At 47.7% G+C, this 13,463-nt stretch overlaps 1 protein-coding gene across 1 annotated transcript in view; it reads right to left on the reverse strand.

Moving 5' to 3' along the window:
- LOC138472562 (mitochondrial import inner membrane translocase subunit Tim23) overlaps nucleotides 1–13,463 on the reverse strand; it is a 540,823-nt gene that overhangs the window by 515,855 nt on the left and 11,505 nt on the right. The window contains exon 2 of the mRNA XM_069610797.1: nucleotides 6,885–6,943. Coding sequence (XP_069466898.1) covers nucleotides 6,885–6,943 — 59 coding nt within the window. The remainder of the gene's footprint in view (nucleotides 1–6,884; nucleotides 6,944–13,463) is intronic.

Below are 13,463 nucleotides of genomic sequence, written 5' to 3' on the forward strand. Positions count from 1 at the left end.
CCTGGAGGACCCTCTTGAGGTCCAATGAGTGTAGGGGCCCCCTCTGCCTCAGACTATGGGTTCAGGAAGAACACAGCAGACCGATCCCTTGATACAGATGGAACATAGGGACCACCTTGGGTAAGAAATATGGGCAAGTACGCAAGATGACCTCGTCGTTGTGAAACATGGTGAAGGGCTCCCACAAAGGATGCCTGCAGCTTTCTAACCCGCGAGCACAGTTGAGAGCCACCAATAAAACAGTTTAGCGTCACCAAGCGGATGGCAACAGACGCCGTCATTTTGAAAGGATTGCATTGAAAAGCTGCAAGAACCACACAGATCTCAGACCGGATGCGGCCTATGCACCAGGGAAATATGCCTAGACAACCCCTTAAGGTGGGCCTTAACCACTGGGTTGGCTGCCGAAAACAATGCTCAGGGGAATTCTTGTAAGCCCCAATGGCCGCCAAATACGTACAGTATGTATCCACCTGAACTCCAGAGCTAGCCAGGTGTGCTGAAAAGGACAGCAAGTCATCCATAAGCCACATGACAGGGTCCAGACCTTTGTTGCGAGCTCAATGGCAGTACCTAGTCCATTTACTCGGGGACGGAGTAGAGGGCCTCCTGGCCTACTGAATGATGTCCCAGTTGTCATCTGAAAATTGAGCATGCTGAAGCCTCCATGGCCAATTTGGCCAGGTCCTGACGTTCCGATGCCCAGCCCTGCTGTGTTGGGGAAACCCCTGCTGGGGATCGGAAGATGGACGGGTCCCTGGGAGCACAACTTCAGCAAACCCGAAATCCAGGGTCTCAAAGGCCAGAGGGAGCAACCAGGACGAAGCTGCAGCCCACCGAGGTTAAGAACTTTGAGGGTCCATTGGAGCAGAGGGGTGGGTGGGAACGCATAACACCTGTGGACGTGCCAACAGATCTGAAAGGAGTCTCCCAGTTATCCCCGACCTGCCCATGAGGCAAACTGGGGGCACTCGACATTCAGGGCAGATGTGAACAAATCCAGGTCCACGAACTCCCCACACTGAAACAGGGGCGGCAACAACAAGGAGTTGTCATACAACTCCCACTCTTTGGTGTTGAACCCCAAGCCACTCAGCTGGTCCGCTTCTGCATTGCCGTCCCCTGCAGAGGGGCTGCTGAAATCCCATCTGACAGGGCACATTCCCAGATCGAAACCACCTCCATGCAGAGGAGGGAGATGGGAGAAGGGCGGGGGTACGGGTGCCAACCTGCTTCTTCATGTTGGAACATTCTAGTACAATTGTCCATCCTGAGCAGAACAGCCTTGTCCCGGATGATGGGCAAAAATGCCTTGCGGGCAAGGTCCACTGCCCTGACTTCAAACAGAATGATATGCAGGAGGCCTTCAGACCTGGACCATGCGCCATCAATCGCATAGCCCTCCAGAGTAGACCCCCAGCCCGAAAGAGAGGAGTCCATCGTCACCACCAGTATAGGCTCCGGTCGGGTGAAGGGGGCTCCTTCTGCAACATTGCCATCACCAGCCAAGATCTGACAGAAGGAACAGTAGTTTCGGGATCAATTGGCCGCCAGGTGGAGCTGAAGGCGCTTCATCTTGAGGCGAGCGTGCTGTACAGTGAGCATGCAGGAGGCCATCCGGCCCATAATGTGCTGGAATCACCATGCCATGGTGGTAGTGTTGGCCAGAAAGTGCCCCACCTCTTTGCGGAGGGACAGAAGCCTCTCGGGCGTCGGAAACACCCACTGAACGTTACGTATTCCAACGCACCCCTAGGAAGACCAATTCCTGAGATGGGCACAACTGTGACTTCCTCAGGTTGAGGGAAAAACCCAGCTGATGAAGGATAGTCTCTGGCAGGAGTGCCCAAACCCTTCGGGTGACCCCACTCTAACCAGCCAGTCGTCCAAGTAAGGGTATAGATGATGGCCCTCCAAGCCGAGGAGACCCCCCACTACGCTCATCAACTTCGTCAAGACACGACAGGCCAAAGGGCAGCACCTTTTACTGAAAGTGGTCAGACAATCGTGACCTGCAGAAACTTCTGATGCCGTTGATGTAGGAGCATGCATGTACCCATCCTTTAGGTTCAGGGAACACATCCAGTCCCCTGCACACAGTCTGCTATGAGCGCGGTAGTTATCTTCTTGAAGTGTCCCAGCGGTAAAGACAGATTCAAAAACGACAGGTCCGGGACTACCCTCAGGCCAGCCTAGTTTTTCCTTGGGTAGCGCAACAATCCTGGAATAGTAACCAAAGCCCTCCTCCCCCCTTCCCCCATGTCTACAAAAGGCTTTGATCACATGCATCTCCAAGAGTGAAAGGACCGCCCGTAGAAGACCTGTGGACACAATATGACGAAGATGAAGACTGAAGCCTGTGTAGACTACAGAGAGGATCCATGGATTGGTGAAGAGACACTTACAGGTGTCCTGGAAAAGAGCCAAACAGCCACCCCCACCCACCCCACAGGCGAGCTGCGTTTCCCCAACCTGGACGTTACTGGCAGAGGAGGGGGAGCGGAAAAACCCATGCAACGTCCTCTGCTGCTTTCTCCTGTTGTCGCTGGGCGACCCGTCAAGCTTCCATAGACCGTGGTCTCGGAACCCCTGGAAGCCGGAGAAAGCGCAGGTTATCGAGTCCTGCCCTGGGACTGTGGGAAGGAATTCAGTCCAGGTTTTGTCAGGATGATAACATTAGCAAGACTTGGCGGAGTGGAGCTTCAATTCCAGTGTACGAATGAAAAAGGTCCACGCCCTCAAAGGGGAGCTCCAGGATCCGCTCCTGTACGTCAGATGCAAACTTTGTGGCATGCATCCATAGGGAGAGGCTCCGGAAAGCGGGGAATCGGCACAGCATTCCCACGCCTGAGGCCGCACCCCCACACGCCATGCTAAATTTAATGGGGAAGCTCAATTTTTCAATGCCATAAGGTTCCGGTACCATCCCCATGTTGCGGGGATGTCCACAAGGATGGAGGAAAAGGGACAGGATGTTTGAGTAAAAATGATATCTTTGCTGCATTTTTCCACAAACTGGGTTGATGTTTGGATATTTAATGGGGAGGGCAGGGATTTTACATTTCACTCATGTGCACAGGTGATTCTCCAGGATAGACCTTTTATATCTCCCGATCACTTTGTTGCCGTGTGTTCTCATTGGGCTACAGACACTATCCGACCTTCCCCACCTTCCCCCCCCCACATTACACACCCCTCAAGAGTATATTACCCTTTCCGGAGTGACACAGTAGATTGTCGGGACCTAGCGCAGGTTATAACTGATTTTGCCAAAAATTGTGTTGCATGGGGGCACGGCTGAGGAGCCTGAAAAGTGGCTGCACTTTAGTCCTCTGTTCTCACCTGGAAATATCCGTCCCATTTGCAGCTATATCAGGTTGTTTGACCTGGAGCCAACAGAATCCCTGCAGCACACTCGCTGAACCTACAGGGGATAGGAGCTTGGCTCATGCGAGACTATCTGAACCAGCCTTTTCAACGCTGCCCCGTCCGCCCTGCCATCTCCTTTAGTTCTGTAAAGTGTTGTGTGCAGAAACCACACATATAATTTTAAGAGGCACACTTTATTCCGAAGGAGCAGATGCATGCAGGCTAAGCCTGATCTGCCTACTACTTTGCTGCACAGTCCACATGGCACCCTGTGGCCCGGCTAATCGGGTGCTCAGGATCCAGAAGTTAACGGCATTATACAAGTGGAGCATGGGGATATATAAAGTAAGAGCAACGTTTTCGACAAAACTATCAAAAGATTTGAGAGGACTGACAGAATTCTGTCACACAGGAGGTTTGGAGGTGTTCCACAATATGTGCCTCAAGTACAGACCAAAGCGCTTGCATTTTAGCTATTGGGGCATGAAACATCGCACTCTACTAGCGGTCTTGGCCCATAACAGCAATGTCGGACGTGAACAATCTAGGACTAGGGGTAAAGTAAGGATGCCTCGCTACAATAAGCGCTTTTCAAAACGAACGAAGCAATGGGTGATCCAACCAGTCTATGATGAAATGCAGTTCGACTTTGTGAAAGGCCTTATTGTTGCTGTGTTAGAGAAGCGCAGATATGGAATTTTGGACGTTTCTGTGCAGAGCAGTGATGCGTTGCCACCGAACATTGCAACTGTGCCATGTCCACCCAAAGGGGAGCTGGTTGTGAGGTACAAATCCCGGTTTAATTAATTGCAACACGATTGCCTTTTTGTAAATAAATGTTACTGTACAGTGTACCTGGAACCCTAACCCCTACCTTCACCATCATGGGTGGCGAAATTGCTGGGTGTCATCTTTGAATTCCCTCTCTATTCACCTCGTGTATGTATATATTTTTCTCATGTCTCATCTCATGTAAATGTAAATGCTGCACACTGTTGCGCACTGTTATTGGAGGGGAGGCTTGAGTATTGCAAACGATAAAACAAAAACAATAAATCTCACTTTTAACTGAACTCCTCTGGTACTTTATACTTTCCCTGACCTTCATCCAAAAATTAAATGTCTCCATAGTTATGATTCTTTGGGGCTGCAAAGCTCGCAGACAACGGGGACAAAATTGGGGGCCTTAGAACGCGCCAAGCGGGCCGTGGCATTTGGGAGAGAAGCCAGTTCGCATTTTCACATTGAGGCGCACTACATAGATGGATTCGAAACTTCAAGTTCTCACAGATGCCTTTTACTACGGATGTTGCAAATAAAGAATGCGAAGGACAGCGGCTTTGATTTTCAGCTCGCAGCCAGAAGAGGCCCACAAGTCGCACTGGAAGTATAAGGTTGTATTGTTTTTTGACCTTGAGACAGGGACCATGCCGAAAGAACTTCATTTGAAGGGGGTGTGCAATAACGTAAGAGACGATGAGGCAGAAAATTCTGAAACTAGACCGAGTTTCATGTTAGTTCAGTATACGAAAAATCGTTGTCAAGAGCACAGTCGGATTTACAGACTGCTTTACGCAGAGACACAATGGAAATTTCAAATATAATGTGAGTAAATCTTTAGACGCTTTTATACCGGAATGAAGAATTAATGAATGGATAAATGAATGAATGAATGAAGAGCTAGGAAAAGAAAGGGAAACGTGTTCGTAGTGGGCACATGGGCATGCAGGTCCACAGGTCTCAACTATCTCGTTCCTTGCCCCATCCACTCTTCCCTGCACTGCCTACCAGCACTACGGGACTGTCTCTGTATCCTTCAGCCCCTTCTCCCGGCACTTACCTTGCACTTGCCACCAGCTGGCCCTATTATTTATCTTGTATTCTACTAACCATGGACAGCACTTTTGCCCCCCTCTCCCCTTGCGCGATCTGAATGACACCTGGCCTAGTAGTATCGTTGTCTGTCTCCCCTTGTTGCCCCCCCGCCCCCTCCTGCCTCGTCGCGCCTTGAAACACTTGTGTAGAGGCGCGTTACACATGCCATATCATATCATTACACAGGCATGTAGACAAACAGTCGTTTCTCATTGTGTGTGTTGGCCTCGATTTATCTTGTTACTTTTCGCATTGATTTTAGAGACGAACATACTCCACTGAACTATCCTTGCAAGCAAATAGTTTCTGATCGGCCGTAATAAATAAAATGAGTAATATTAATGAAGTTCGGCTAGCGAGACTAATTATAATTTTTTTGTTTTCATAACAGGTATTTGATCCCATTCTGCCACTGCCATCTGTTTGAGACACCGGCAGATGGATTCTTCAGCAGACACCTGCAGCTTCGTGTCAACAACTGGAGCACGATCACCATATTATGGGACAATCGCCAAGGGCCCACATGCCCTTACGCTGTACTAGTGGCTAGAAGCAACAAATCAACCTTTACGCTGGACTAGTGCCTAGTTGATGGAACAGCCTTGCAGTTCACCGTGCTTCCAAAGTGATTCTTTTTACAAAAATGAACACCCTGTGTACCATAAAGGAACAGCGCGTGACTCAAGATGAAACGGAACAGTTATTGCGGATACAGATAAAAGAAAATAAATGGCTTTCGGAGTTCATATGGCAATTGCTGAATATTCTCTAAACATTTAATGTCAAATAAATGTACTTTATCAAATGCACCGTGTTGCGGTTTCATTTTAAATTACAGTTTCATATTCCGAATTGTGGCGCGCTGTGTTGTGAGTTGATCTGTGTTGGTTTCCGGGTTCTGTGTGGAGTCGCGCAGAAGACGACGGGGCGCGTTTGCCTACGCAGCACAGGAACGTCACGGAGAGAGGCGGGGAATATGAATGTTTTGATAATGTCAGGCTCAGGGGCGGGGGATTTGATTTAGTGCCGCAAAAGCAGGTCAGCCAGGGCAATGGGGGAAATGATAGGATTATCACAAAATGGCAGCGCCCAGGTGCCTGTTTTCGCGTGCGTTTAATGGACGAAAACTCGGTTAAGGTCCATAGAATTTTTCTAAAAATCGAGCCACTTAGGCTTAAAAAAACATGGCCGACCCGTAGGGACAATAAAAAATGTTTTACCGGTTCATGCCTTTAAACTTATTTGGCCTTGCCAGCAGACCACCTAGCTAATTACTTAACAAGGACACAGAGACCCATCACCACATGGTTTCTGGTGGTCCCTTATCCATACAGGCTGCGTCTGTGGGAATTGCAGACATTCACAAAATAAAGTATCTTGCTTTTCTTAAAGAGGTTTCGAATCACTCAAAAGTTAGGAACAACATTGACCAACAGTAATGCGCTTGAGTCCACCCTTATTCTAGGTCTTACACTGCAGCCTTAGTGTTCTTCTTTTAGAGCAACAAGGTGTCCGAGGTGGTGAAAAATAGGCTTTAAAAATCTAATAAATGGAAATATAACTTGTTTGGAACCATATAATCTGTACACAAGTTACAATGTTTTACTACAGAGTGAAAATGTAAAGCCCTTTTTTCTTACCTGTACAAGGTATCTGGGATCCACATTTAAATAAGGAGAAAGAGGGCTCATTCCAGTTACTAAAAAGGAAAAGAAACAATGACAGGATGTAAGATTGATGAGAAATATATCAAAGTACCATTAAAATAATTTTAATAATGCATGCAATATTTAATACAAGCCTCACAGAAATTTCCACCAATGAAATAAAAATTAAGTTTTCGTAGTTCGCCCAATATCCAAAGAAGTTATCTTCTGGCTGTAAGACGGACCACTTGGCAAACTCAAGTTAAACGCGTTTCATTATATTGTATAGCATTCTGTACAAAGTGCCAGCAGCAGTATCAGTCACTACCCCAATCTCACTTTGTCCACAGGAAAGAAAATAAGTTGCAAGCCATTAGCCAATATAAAAAGTCACTCGCCTCATAAATTACAGATCACACCATTTCTTACTCTGCAAATGCACGTCATCACTAGCCAATGACTAACGCACAGTGCACATTTTGAGGCCCACTAACACAGCAGAATAATAAGTAGATGGTGGTCAGTGTCCATTGGGCGGTTATGCCATTAACAGGTTTAATCAACAAGAGTTCCCAAAACAGTAGTGGGACCATTGTAGGTGAAGTGTTGTGGCGAGATGTGAGGTAAGGTACAGTGGGAGACAGTTTGTATGCTGCAGGTTAGGTATTGAGCATGATCAGATCACAGGTTGTGACCAAGAAGAATGCTACTATGGGGTGAAAGGGTCGCACTAACAGTGTGTAATATAGTCCTAGAGCAAGACATCAATCTGCTGCAAAATAGCCCAAGCAACAATTAAGAAGCCACATAGCATTGTATAATCAAGACATGCAAATGCATGAGGTGCATGACTTCCAACCCACCCTCCAGGCAACAGTCTCTGCATATAGGACCAATACTACCTCTCTTTACCAAATGTTCCTGAAGGCATGCGATTATTCTGCCATGCATAATGTGCCTGAAGTGGAGCACCATGACGCTTTGTGCGTAATGGGAGGGTCTGTTCTCAAACTACCACAGCTGAACACACATAAGGATAGGTTATTCTTGATCTGAGAACCAGTTCCTGTGTAAGAATTAAACATTTTAGGGTCATGATATAGAGATTTTTTTCAGTTTACACTTCATTCGTCGTCTGAAAGTCACTGGATTACCCATCCGTCACCCAAGGACTTTGGGATAGGAAGGTGGAGGACAAGGGTGTGGGGATGTTCACAACCTTTGCTGGTGTACCAACTGCAAACGTTACATGCAGGATTGCTTAGCTAAAATGGAGGATGAACAGGCGCTGTAAACTATACCTCACACCACCCTACACCAAAACCAGAGGACAACTGAGAAGAAAGTTGCAAACCTGCGGAGGGGTTTTTCTCAAACCCTGACAAAGGCCAAAGACCAAGATGGCAAACCAACGACCTGTGAAAGGGCAAAACAGTGCCCAAGGAGTGTGCCCGGTAGCTCGTGGGTCATTTCACAGCCTGCACGTTAAGCTGGATTTCCAAAATCAACCCTCAGGGTGGATTTGGGGAAGTCAGCATATTATGGTGAATAGGACAGCCACTTAGTCTAGTTAAACCCAATCAAGGAGGGTAGCAGAGCTGTGGGGCTTAGACTTAAGAAGAGTGTGTGGATTAATTGTAGCCCTACACCACTCAGAGAAACACCAATAATTGCAGATGACAGGCAGGTACAGAATATACAATTGTGTATTAGGCCTTTAAAATGCACACTAAGCCATGAAACCTCCAGGCAAATATTGTTACATCATATACTGTAAGATACATACACACATTCACCCTTCGGAGAAGATAGCAAAGCATATTGTTCAAAATCAATGCAATACAGTTTTATTCAGATTAATAAAAAAACACTACAGAAGCACTATAGAGCAACACTAGAAGGATTCCCTAGCACAAAGTGCGTTCATCCCAAAAATGGATTGGGACCTGTTACCCTAAAGTCATCAGTTCCAAAGTTATACTTTTCAGGTAGGTTTACTATGCGACTGGACTATGCCAGTAGTTGCTAAACATTGTCAAAATGTTTAGGCAATTTCAAGTTAGTAGCTTTCTCATTCTTACTACAGTAAGACCATATCACCACCGATCTAGGTCATGAAAGATTGAGACAGGACTAACACCCATGTAAATCTATGGAGAATAGGGGAGAAGAAAGGGGCAGGAAACGGGTGTGTTCTCTTATCATACGCAATCTGATGAACTTCTTTCTTCTAAAAGTCTATTACTCTGATCTCTTGCACTCTCAATCATCTCACCCCGCCGTCTTTTCCAATACCTTTCTCGTCTATTGTCTCCACCTCTGCCTGATCACTCCCTTCTCTCCACTCTTGCGGCATCCGATTTTGCTAATTTCTTGACTTCTAAAGTGAAATCTCTTTGTTGTGCCATTTCTCTAATTTCTCAGCCTTCTGCTCGCCCTCTTTACCCTTCCTCTTCTACTACTGTGTTTTTTTCTTCTGTCGCCGATCTCCAATTGACACTTCTATACTTCTCTCCCAGACTCATCCTACTGCTTCTGCCAAAGATCCTATTCCCTTCTAATATCTATCCTTCTCAATTCTTACATTAAAAGTCTTCTCAATATCCCTTAACACTTCTACTTTCCCTCTTATATTCAAATCTGAGATTATTCTTCCTGTCCGGAAAAAAAAAAAAAAAAATCCTTGGATCCTGCCATTCCTTCTTACTTCCGCCCATTTCTCTTCTTCCTTACCTTTCTAAATAGTTGGAACATCTCGTTTACTCACAGGTTTCTTCCTTTGTCACTCTGAATTCTGTTTTACCTTGCTTCAGTCTCGTTTTCAACACATTCACTCCAAGGAACCGGCTCTTCTTTCCGTCTGACTCTTCTTTCTGCCGGCTATGATAAACACTCTTCAATTTCGATTCTTATACTCTTGGACTTATCTGCTGCTTTTGATACAGTGATCAAACACTACTTCAATCCCTTTCCTCCTTTGGATTTTCGGGTTCTGTAATGACATGGTTTCAATCTCATCCATCTAATCACACTTGCCCAGTATCCTGGGCTGGTATTTGCTCTGATCCCATTCCTCTTCACACAGTGTTCAGCAAGGGTCTGTTCTACGCCCATTCCTTTTCTCTCTCTATACCTCTGCCTTGGCCAATCTCCCTTCTTTTGGGTCGACTCATTTTTATGCTGGTGACACCTAACTAATTCCATCTTTCTTCTTTTACACATCTCTCCGCCTGTCACTCGGCTATTAAAACTTGGATGTCGGACCACTTCTTTGTCCTTAATCCGTCTAAGACCAGTGTTGTTCTTCCCTCCCAATAATCAGCCCATTTCACCTTCCTTTGTCCCGTTTTTCCCCTTATCTGCCTTTTTTCTCCTACCACCGCAACCTTGGTTTTCATCGGGACACTAATCTTTCCTCCGCTCATCTCATCCCGGTCCTGTAGTTTCCATTTTTTCAATAATCGGAAAGTTAGACCTCTTCTTACTTTGCGTGCCACTAAGCATCTAATCATCTAATCTTTTCTCAATTATTCCATTATTCTGTACTTCTCTTTGGTCTTCCCGTCTCTCAACTAGCGCCTCTTACATCTGTTTTTAATTCCTATATCTCATGTATTCCTTACCTATTTGCAAATCTCCCTCTTTGGTCTCTTTGATGGCTACCCTTCCACTCTCAACTTAAAATTCAACTTTCTGTGCATATATTCAAATCCCTTTACAGAGGGGCTCCTATTTATCTTACATCTCTGGTTCCATTTTAAGTTCCTTCTCGCACTCTTCGCTCTCAATCCCACCTTCTTTTAACTGTTCCTCGCCCTCCATGTGCTTCTTCTCACTTCTGTTCTTGCTCTATTTGCTCCTCTTTACTGGAATGCTCTCCCTCTGGCTCTGCAGCTTATTCCCTACGTTTCCTGCTGCCCTACAAACCTTTATACTTCAATCTGAATTGTATTTTAAATCTTATTGGAAGTTATATATTTTTTTATTGTCCTCCCCTGTTCATTTCAATTGTACTATAAATTGAATTTGTACAGCGCCTTGGCTTAAGGCGCTATATAAATAACTAATAAATACAAAATTATCCGCCCAGCCATTCTTACTCAGATTTCTCCAGACACGACTGCTCAGGTTCTGGATTCCGTGGAGGACACTGTGCTTGGTCCGGTCAAGAGAGTTCCAAGGGTCACAAAGGTACAGGGGTCAGTTCAGACGCAGGATTCTGAACACCCTTGGGACGAGAAGATTTATGTGGAGCAGGTGACCACAGGACATCTTCAAGGAGGGAAAAAGACTGATTGCAACGCCAGTCAAAGTTATCAGGTGGCAACGGGAAATCTTCAATGGATTAACAAAAGGAGCAGGTCCTGCATGGCTTGTGTTGATGCAAGAAGGCTGAAAATGCAAGGTTGTGCATCTTGTATTACAAGCCGAAGATCATCCAAGTTCCAAGATGCACTTGGAACGGGAGAGCTGGTCTATCCACCAGTTAGTCCAGGGACCTCCAAAGGCTAAGGCACAGATCACTGGTCCTGGTAGCAGACTCACCAACAAGGGTCTTCTTGAGATCAGGGCTTCACTGGAGTCGATGCTGGACAGCTGCAAAGGTCGTCCACAGGTAGTCAGGTGCTGCACTTCTTCATAGGGGTCTTGGCTCCAACGATTATCTGCGTAATGGTTGCAGGAGGAGCCCTTTTATCCAAGATTGGGACTGGAAGCTTGTGCACGTCTCCAATTGGTAAGGCTCTTCACCATTCAAACTGGAAGCGGCTATCCAATCGTGGAAAGCCACTGGTCACATAATCTGCCCAGCAACAGATGTTCAGGCACCAGGGTGTGAACAGGGACTAAACAGGCCCAGCCCCCATATCCGGCAACACCACTGCTTTGCCTGCAAAAGCAGCAGCTTCATCCAGGAACAGGCAATCCAAAGGCAAGTCCAGCCCTGAGAGGGCAGGAAGAAGGCCAAACACTAACGTGACCAAGGAACAAGATGGCCAAAGAACATGCAAACATCTTGTGGCACAGACATCTTAGAGGGCTAGCCACTCTTAATAACCATCTGCAGCAAAAGTGCACAAGTTAAACGTTTCAGGCAGGAAAGAGTGGCTAGGCAGCACGCCATGCGGTCGTGCCTGCCGTGAGCTCCGGGAAAGTGCGCCCGATCCTACGTTATTTGGCTATGAAAGGCATCTTTTTCCTTCCATGATTACGATTACCCCCCCCCCCCAGTGGTGTCCCTGATCGAGGGGTTGGTCCCGAAATGGCGGCGTGAGAAGCCGCAGAAGAACGCTTTACTTCCCTCAACGCTGCAGCACCCGCCCTACCAAGATGGCGGCCTGTGCGTCCAAGCTGGCGCTGCAGTCTCCTTGGCATGTAAGACGAGCCAACAGAAGAGGGACCGCCAGACAGCCCTGCTGACCCGCCTGACAACCTAGCCCCCCAGCGGCACAGGCTTTGAATCGAGGAGATGGAGGAGACCCGTTCCCGCTCACAGCGGGAGCCTGGGAGACGGAATAGCAGTGGCCCTCGCCCGACAGCGGAGTTAAGGCGCGGGTGACAGTGTGCAAACACACAGGAGGACCCAGGGGGGTGGCCCCCCCGCTCCCATCAGATCCAACCCCTCTGATCCCGTCGGGGAGGGACGGCATTAGCAGGACCCAGTGTGGAGCGAGCAGGGAGAGTGCCTAGACCTGGAGCTTAAAATCCTATGTGCCCCTCTTCCCCATTCCTTGCCGTTGATTCCAGCAAAGCTACGATGCGGGCCCGGAGCCCGCTGACATAAATCACTCTGTGCCTTCCTCGCCCACACCACCTAACAGAGGGTGGCGCGTTCCCCTGGGAGGTGGCGAGGAGGCCCCTGTGAAGCACACAGAGGATCGGACATTAGACAGACAAAGCTTTTCCCCCACTTAGAGTCCCTGGTGCTCTGGATTTCACACACCTTCAACAACAGAGGGACATTGGCCCATCCTGTAAAGGTGTGTGAGCAAGACCACACCTCTACCACATGGAAAGCCTTAGATAAGAGCCCAGCCCACCCCGGCCCCCCCAAATACCAGTGTCACTATTCCCAGCTCAGACCAGACAGAGGCTCTCCGGGCTTGGCTTCCCACCCCACCATCAATAGAGCAGACCCCTCTTGCTTTGCCGCCCTCCAGCACTGCTGGGGCCTGCACCGCGCTGAGGGCCCTTTAGGGATCTTCCTAGGACTTGACAACTCAGCTACACTGGGGCAGCTCCTACCTCCAGGGGCATACATATAAAGATCCCTCAACAATGCCCCAAGCAGCAGGGAAAGGGAAAGCAAACGATATTCCTGCATTTTTAGCACCTCAAGACTCTGCGGACCCACGAATGCAGGCAGTAAGAGCTGACATCCACTCACCCCAGCAACCCTTCCGTCCCCAGACCCAGTTCTCTCCAGGAGGGACCTCGAAGACGTGCTGAAGAGATTCAAACAGGACATCACACACGAGATAAAAACATCTAAGGACTCCCCAGCACTGTCGATTGCGGACCCGACTACACACCTGGTGGGCATGGAAGACAGAGTGAACGACCTGGAAAACACAA

This window comes from Ambystoma mexicanum, chromosome 8 (assembly GCF_040938575.1).
Source record: "Ambystoma mexicanum isolate Mex_15411 chromosome 8, UKY_AmexF1_1, whole genome shotgun sequence".
NCBI lineage: Eukaryota > Metazoa > Chordata > Amphibia > Caudata > Ambystomatidae > Ambystoma > Ambystoma mexicanum.